We start from the raw sequence: 8,365 nt of genomic DNA, 5'->3' as shown, positions 1-8,365 counted from the left end.
CCCTATACCATTTCAGACAAATGGCTATCCAACATCTTTTTAAAGACTTCCAGTGTTGGGGCATTCACAACTTCTGGAGGCAACTTCTGTTCCACTGGTTAATTGTTCTAACTGTCAGGAAATTTCTCCTCAGTTCTAAGTTGCTTCTCTCCTTGATTACTTTCCACCCATGGCTTCTTGTTCTACCCTGAGGTGCTTTGGAGAATAGTTTGACTCCCTCTTCTTTGTGGCAGCCCCTGAGATATTGGAACACTGCTATCATGTCTCCCCTGGTCCTTATTTTCATTAAACTAGACATACCCAGTTCCTGCAACCGTTCTTCGTATGTTTTAGCCTCCAATCTCCTAATCATCTTTGTTGCCCTTCTCTGCACTCTTTCCAGAGTCTCCACATCTTTTTTACATCGTGGCGACCAAAACTGAATGCAGAATTCCAAATGTGGCCTTACCAAGGCACACAGACATGTCCGTCTGTCTATCATCTATTTAGCTATTGGAGGCCCCACATTGTTGGGGGGCAAGAGGCCAACTCTGTAAACTGCTTAGATGGGGCTGTAAAGCACTGTGAAGTGGTATATAATTCTAAGGGCTATTGCTAATACTATTGTCTGTCCTTCCTCCTAGGTGGGCAGGACCTGGTGCAAGGATGGGAGCTCACCCCATCACACAGCACTCGGGGCTCAAACCCAGATGGTCAGTTTTCCAGCTGACAAGCTCAGCATGAACACAGTGGTTAGAGTGCAGTACTGCAGGCTATTTCTGCTGACTGCCGACTGCCTGCAATTTGGCAGTCCAAATCCCACCAGGCTCAAGGTTGATCCAGCCTTCCATCCTTCCGAGGTGGGTAAAATGAGGAGCCTGATTGTTGGGGGCAAAATGCCGACTCTGTAAACCGCTTAGGGAGGGCTGGAAATCACTGTGAAATGTTATTATAAGTGTGATTGCTAAGTGCTATCTCTCTACGCAAACATTGTTTTCCTTAAAATATATTTTTATAAACTTAGAACCTAAACACAAAGAAATATAAGAGAAAGGAGGAAAAAGATATAGAAGAAAAATAGGAAAGATAGAAAGATTAAAGAAAAAAACCAATATAGATTGATAAAAAACAAAGAGTATTTCTAGAGAGAAACTGCACTGCAAACTGGGCATTCCCAACAAATGAGATGTGTTCTCCAAAAAAACCCCAGCTATTATGTGGCTTATTATGGCTACTTACAGTCCCCATCTTAAACTCAACATAGCTAGTTAGTACATGTAGATATTTACCTTGCTCCCATCTTGAAAATGAGGCAGTTTCCCGTAACCTCCGTGCAAAATCTTCTTCTTGACTCCTTCCATGCTAAGGAGGTAGGTTTCTTCCATAGCTATGACGTGGTGATTCACCTTTCCTTCAAATCTGGGCAAAGGCAATTCTTCTCTTTACACAACAGGACACTTCAACCTACCTCATTTCCAATTATTTTATACCTGCGTGACTCAACAGTTGCAACCAACTCTAGAGAACTATCTAGAAGCTCCTCACAGCGCGAAGGACTAGAGGCTGAGAACATCGCTTCAAAGGCTCAGCAGAAGTTTTAACGTTCGCTAATCTTCTTTCAGCCAGGTTAATGCAGGATTTGCAGTCTTAAAAATGCAAAATTAGATCAAGCTAAACAAAAGGGTGCTACCAATAATAGCTTTCCGGAAGATACTAGAAAATTCCTACAAGGACTGCAGGCATATGAAGATCTGGCTGTTCCCTTAAGCATTGGGATAGGATGGGGAAATTGAGCTGTAAGGATGTTTGGTGTGGTTCCTGGGGGGAGGGGGAAGTACCTTCATTTCCATTTTTTATGGATTGTTGTTAACCACCTAGTATCATTATATGAGATTGGCGGCCATATAAGTCCTCTAAATAAAAAGTTTTGAAGGAGAAACTCAGATGTGGAATGTGTTACTCCAGGCTGTAGATGAAACTTACATAACAGTACAGGTAATCTTCAGGTTAAAGGGTGGCTCAGTGGCTAAAACACTGAGCTTGTCGATCAAAAAGTTTAGCAGTTTGAATCCCTAGCACTGCGTAACAGAGTGAGCTCCCATTACTTGTCCAAAGCTTCTGCCAACCTGGCAGTAAAAATGCCAGTAGAAAAATAGGAACCACCTTTGATAGGAAGGTAACAGCGTTCCATGCGTCTTAGTCATGCTGGCCACATGACCACAGAGACATCTTCGGACAGCGCTGGCTCTTCGGCTTTGAAACAGAGATGAGCATCGCCCCCTAGAGTAGGGAATGACTAGCACATATGTACGAGGGGAATCTTTACTTTTACCTAATCCTCAATTTATGACTTCAATTGAGCCCAAAATGCTGCTAAGCAAGATATTTGTTAGGTGAGTTTTGCCCTATTTTACAACTTTTCGGGCCACAATTGTTAAGTGAATCACCGCAGTTCGCAACGTGCTTGTTAGGTAAAACTGGCTTTCTCATTGACATTGCTTGTCAGAAGGTCGCAAAAGGATAATCACATGAACCGCCATAAATCTGTTGCCAAGTGCTGAATTTTGATCACATCACTATGGGAATGCTGCAGTGATTATAAGTATGAAAAATGGTCGTAAGTTACTTTTCTCAGTAACAGTTAACTTCAAACTGTCATTAAATAAACTGTTGTAAGTTGACAACTACCGTATTTTTTGGAGTATAAGACGCACCAAGATTTTGAGGAGGCAATTTAAAAAAAAAAGTTTTTGCAATCTGCAGATCTCCCAAAAATGGCTCATTTTTTTGTAAAAAAAGTGGGGGGCATGCATAGTCTTTAAAAGGCTTATAGAGTGCTCCTGGGGTCTGGGGGGAGGGCAGAAATGAGCAAAAAACAGCCTATTTTCCTCTCATTTTTGCTTTCCCCAGACCCCAGGAGCATTCTGGAAGCCTCCTAAAGGTTATGCATGTCCATTTTTGCAAAGGGGGCGGGGTTCTGGGAATCCAAAAATGCTGTATTCAGTGTATAAGACGCACCCAGATTTTCACCCCCTTTTTGAGGGAAAAGGGTGCGTCTTATACTCCGAAAAATACGTTATATGTTGCTCCATACATTCGTATTAGGCAGGGCAAAAATTTTCCTCCCTATGATGGAACATCTTAGACAAACTAATCCTAATTCTTCCTTCCCTTTCTTTGTACTTTTGGACTGTTTTCTTATTCTGATTCCATACTTGGCATCTATATTTAAGCCTAAACGTTGTATATTATAATTCCCACAAGAGCAAATCCTTTTCAAGAGATTGGCAATCACCAATCAAGGGCCCTAACACAAGGACTCTAGTACTTTATCACAAACAGAATTCTTGGGAATAAAAATGTCTTTGTTTCTTTCCCAGACATCTAGGAAAACATCTTTTTCTAAGGCAAATCTAGAAGCATACTAAAAAGCAGAGACATCACCCTGCCAACAAAAGTGTGTATGATCAAGCTTATGGTTTTCCAAGATGCAATGAATGGCTGTGAAAGTTGGACCATAAGAAAGGCTGAGCGCCAAAGAATGGAGGCCTTTGAACTCTGGTGCTGGAAAAGACTCCTGCGAGTCCCTTGGACTGCAAGGCGATCCAACCAGTCAGTCCTGGAGGAGATCAACCCTGATTGCTCTTTAGAAGGCCAGATCCTGAAGAGGAAACTCAAATACTTTGGCCAACTAATGAGAAGGAAGGACTCACTGGAGAAGAGCCTCATGCTGGGAAAGATGGAGGGCAAAAGAAGAAGGGGACGACAGAGAATGTGGTGACTGGATGGAGTCACTGAAACAGTAGGCGTGAGCTTAAATGGACTCCAGAGGATGGTAGAGGACAGGAAGTCCTGGAGGAATGTTGTCCATGGGGTTGCAATGGGTCGGACACAACTTCACAACTAACAACAACAAGGCATGCTGGCTGGGGAAATTCTGAAAATGGACGTTTGCACAGCTTCAAGTTGCTAAGGTAAATTTTTGCCACTATAAATTTTTGAAATTGGAGCTGTTGTGAGAATGATTGCTAGATGGTTGGGCCATTATAGAGCCGAGGTGGCGCAGTGGTTAGAGTGCTGTACTGCAGCCACTTCAGCTGACTGTTATCTGCAGTTCAGCGGTTCAAATCTCACCGGCTCAGGGTTGACTCAGCCTTCCATCCTTCCGAGGTGGGTAAAATGAGGACCCAGATTGTTGTTGGGGGCGATATGCTGACTCTGTAAACCGCTTAGAGAGGGCTGAAAGCCCTATGAAGCGGTATATAAGTCTAACTGCTATTGCTATTGCTATTATATCCAAAATACTTGAAGAGTTTCAAATAATCGATGAAATATATTCCAAATAACATATAATATATATACACAGAAAACTTTGTTTTTATTTCATAATGTTCTTGAAGACAAGACTGTGCAGAGAGGAATGTTAGGAGGCAAACTTTTCTCTCACACCATCAGTATTTACAAATATGCAGAGCGTTGTCATCCCTCATGCCAGAAAGAATTGATTTCATGCTATTTAAAACACTGCGACATTGGCTCATCGGAAATCAGAAAAGATGCAGAGATGAAAAAAGAACCAAAGATTGTCCTGAAGTGAATTTTGCTTTCGGCAATGAAACACAGTTTTTGTGGCCATCTTCCAGGAAATCCCGTTCTTTGCAAAACATTCACATTTTCTGTATGTTTTGTACACATGCTATTTGTAAACCATAACTCCTGGAGCCTGGTTAGAATCTGCGGGCTGCAGCACCAAGAGAAGAAACTTCTTAGTTCAATATCAGAACTTCTGTTCTTGGAAGTTGAAATGTTCATTTTTCCATCAGAGCTTCTAGCTGCTCTTGAAGAGATGCCAGCTGCAGAGAAAGGAGGAGAAATGGGGAAAAAAAACTATTATTAAACAATGAAATCTACAACCAGTCCCATCTTTCTCCTTCAAATAAAGATCCACGGATCTTTCCATTAGTTCCCCGATCTCTCTATCTCTAGGCAGACAATCTTTCCTATTATTCCTAACCCGTACGATAATCCTTTCTTCTCACTTTTATAAAAGGTGATCTCGCTAGGTCCATAGTTTCATCACAAAAATGGGCCTGAGTGGGAGGACGTGAATGGAAGCTTTTTCTGTGTAGACATTTTGGGAACATAGCAATGAAGAAGAAGGGAAACATCAAGGCGTTCTCCTAAAGTCATGACCTGCATTTGATTTCCTCAGGGCTGTCTAGACAATGCAAAATGTTTTCCTCACGGTTGCTGAATCTTGTCCTTGTGGGTTAATTCTCCAGCACATGGCCCACCATTGAAGACTCATCAGGACAAGATCCAGCAGTCCATCTGCATTTAAGACAGCAAAGCCCACATTTTGGATAGAGTGGACTGCTGGTTTGAAAGAGGGCATCTGTCTCAAATTGAACAGCCTTCTCTCAACACAGGAGGAGGGATACAACATTATCTGTCTCCAGTTTACAACACAGTCCTTTCAGCAGTTCCAAAAAGGCTCCACACCCAGTTGTACCACTCGGTTGACCCTGAGGACACAGATAAACCTTCAAGTGGCCTCAATGACGCTATAAAAAGAATGCAAATGACCAGCTGTCTGCAAGGAGTATAAATCTTTTCATTCCACACCACACAGTCAGATCTGAAGAAGCTTCTTGGATGAGAATCGAAACCTCTTCAGAGAATAACAAGAAAGTCCAGTTGCCTCCTTGAAAAAGCACCTTTGGGACAACAGTGACCTGGATGACACAGAATCTCCACAAACGTATCTCCTTCATGGATTTCTCAGCCTTCATCAGAGCTAATCTGAATTGCTAAAAAAACAACAACTCAGAAGCAATTGCATTTGTGAATTGTCTAATTCACAAAACAGGGTCTCCACAATATCTTTTTTTTTTTAAAAGGATCTGTTCTGATATTATAGATATCAAGCAAAAGACCACCCCCAAATCCCAGCCAGCTCAGCCAAGCAACATTCACTTGTAACCACGAAGTTGCTCTGATGGGTTTCCACTCATACGTGCACAATGGATGGAAGTTACAAGGAATTCAGAGCGTAGTCAAATGCTGGGTAACCGCTTAGTGCCCTGCAAATATTTTCCCAGGCTAGCCTACCAGTGAATGGTTCGCTTCTGCATTTTGAACGTTCATCCCAGTTAAAATTGCTGCACCTTGTGGGTTTCTAAGAGCCTTCTTTCCACTCAGAATTCTACCGAAACGGCAGAAATCTTACCTGCTGTTTCTCTCGATCTTCTTGTTGTTTGAACTCATCCAGCACAGCTTGGAGGCGCGTCTGGGAATCAGACCGATAACAAAGAGGTTATCTATGAGTGCAGTGGTTAGAGTGCAGTACTGCAGGCTACTTCTGCTGATTGCCGGCTGACTGCAATTTGGCAGTTCGAATCTCACCAGGCTCAAAAGGTTGACTCAGCCTTCCATCCTTCCGAGGTGGGTAAAATGAGGACCCAGATTGTTGGGGACAATATGCTGACTCTGTAAACCGCTTAGAGAGGGCTGTAAAAGCACTATGAAGCGGTATATAAGTCTAAGTGCCATTGCTAGTCTTGCCTTAGCATGAAAGGTGGACAGGTGATCTTGGGGTCAGCCCCCATCTCTTAGCACAACCCACCTCTCAATTTTTTCTGGTACAGCACCAGAAAAATTGCAATAAGCAAAATATGTATTTAATATTGCATATCTTAACAGCAGCGAGGATTATATTTGCACAACATTGGAAAAAAGGAATACCACAAGACGAAGAGACAATTAAGAGGATACTGGATTGTGCAGAAATGGACAGACTCACATTGAAGGTTAAACAGATGCAGAACATTTTCAAACATGGAATTGATTCTACCAGGGGTTGAGGGGGGGGGAAGGGGGGTGGAGGTTAAGAATCCAATCTGTACTGCTAAGCAAATAAAATAACCCAATCACCAGGAGCAGGTGAGTTCTAGTCCCGCCTTAGGCATGAAAGATGGCTGGGTGATCTTGAGCAGTGTTTCTCAACCTTGGCAACTTGAAGATGTCCGGACTTCAACTCCCAGAATTCCCCAGCCAGCATTTGCTGGCTGGGTAATTCTGGGAGTTGAAGTCCGGACATCTTCAAGTTGCCAAGGTTGAGAAACACTGATCTTGAGCACAGCCCACCTCTCAAAAGGTTGTTGTTCAGAGGAAAACAGGAAGAGGAAGGAGTGTGTTCACTGCCTTGGGTTTCTAAACAATAATAAAGGTGGGATAAAAAAATTAATTCCAGAGTCACCTTGAGGGCCAGATTCTCCACTTTCATGATGAGGTCTTCTTGGCGTTTCCTGCGCTCCTGGGTCTCCTGCAGTTTGCCCTTCAGGTTGTCAATTTGCTTCTGGATTCCAACCGCTACAAAGAGATAAATAATAAACCAAGGGCTGTCCTGGTAACTGTTCTGACCGAGGCTTCCCAAGAGCCTGAAGCAAACTCCTGGTCCCGACAAAAACCCCTTTTATTAACTGACTGTGAATTCTGCTCATTCACATCCAGCCAAGTCTTTCAAGGGAGGATTTACGGTCACAGACCTTATCTGGCTTGGAGAGCTGCCAGGCCGTTATCTGCAGAACTTGGCAAGGAGTCTTGGAGAGTCACGAACCAATTAAGCGAACTAATTGTCTCCTGCAAACTCCACTCCCCTTTCGCTCCTCTTTTATTTCCTCTGGGAAGGGCCATTCATCATCCACCTGTGACCTTACTTCCAAGTCGACCCCTGTTCTTTAGCTGTTCCCTTCGTCTGGCAACTCTGTGCATGCGCACACTGGGAACAGGCTCCAGCTGTTCCTCTGCTTCACTGATGTCTGACTCTGAAGGCAGCTGATAACTGGCATACGGCTCTGGCCCCCTCACTGCCTCTGACACAGAGCCCTCATCAGAGCCTTCCCCAGACTCCAGGACTGGCCCATGTTCCTCCCCTACCTCCTCACTGTCCGAATCTGCTGCCAGTTCCCCTGGCCACTGGCCAGCCACAACAGTAATAAACCCAGGGCTTCCCCCAGGACCACCCAAAATCCCCTAACCCCATAGCACAGCTTCCTTTCCCATCAGCTCCTAACCGATTTGGCTGGTTCCTTCGTTCTCTTGTTGCTGGGAACTGGATTCGTTCAGCTTGCCCTGCAGCCTCCTCTCCAAGTCTTCCTCTGTATCCATCACATTCAGATCTTCGTCGTCATGGTGATCTCTCTCATCTTCATCGCTGCTGCTGCTGCTGATTTCATTAAACATCTCCCGGAGTTCGTCACGTTCTGCTGGTTGGACAGGGAAAGGAAAAGGAGCCAATTACTCCTCAATGTTACCGCATTGTGTCTTGTTCAGAAGACTGGCTAATCTGGTCTCTACACCTCAATGCCCCCCCCCCCCTTATATA

General features: G+C 43.8%; 1 protein-coding gene across 5 annotated transcripts in view; it reads right to left on the bottom strand.

Moving 5' to 3' along the window:
* Nucleotides 1–4,336: 4,336 nt before the first annotated feature.
* Nucleotides 4,337–8,365, bottom strand: part of TAF7L (TATA-box binding protein associated factor 7 like) — a 20,723-nt gene continuing 16,694 nt past the window's right edge. For 3 of the 5 annotated variants that reach the window (XM_032227917.1, XM_032227920.1, XM_032227919.1), the window contains exons 10-13: nucleotides 8,055–8,246; nucleotides 7,238–7,350; nucleotides 6,209–6,268; nucleotides 4,337–4,832 (exon numbers count right to left, since the gene is read on the bottom strand). In XM_032227917.1, the coding sequence (XP_032083808.1) occupies nucleotides 4,788–4,832; nucleotides 6,209–6,268; nucleotides 7,238–7,350; nucleotides 8,055–8,246 (410 nt within the window). In that variant the 3' untranslated portion in view covers nucleotides 4,337–4,787. The remainder of the gene's footprint in view (nucleotides 4,833–6,208; nucleotides 6,269–7,237; nucleotides 7,351–8,054; nucleotides 8,247–8,365) is intronic. The other 2 variants (XM_032227918.1, XM_032227921.1) reach the window with 1 other exon arrangement.

This window comes from Thamnophis elegans, chromosome 12, assembly GCF_009769535.1.
Source record: "Thamnophis elegans isolate rThaEle1 chromosome 12, rThaEle1.pri, whole genome shotgun sequence".
NCBI lineage: Eukaryota > Metazoa > Chordata > Lepidosauria > Squamata > Colubridae > Thamnophis > Thamnophis elegans.
Note: the sequence above shows the minus strand (reverse complement) of the source record. Positions and strands in the feature narration are given on the sequence as shown.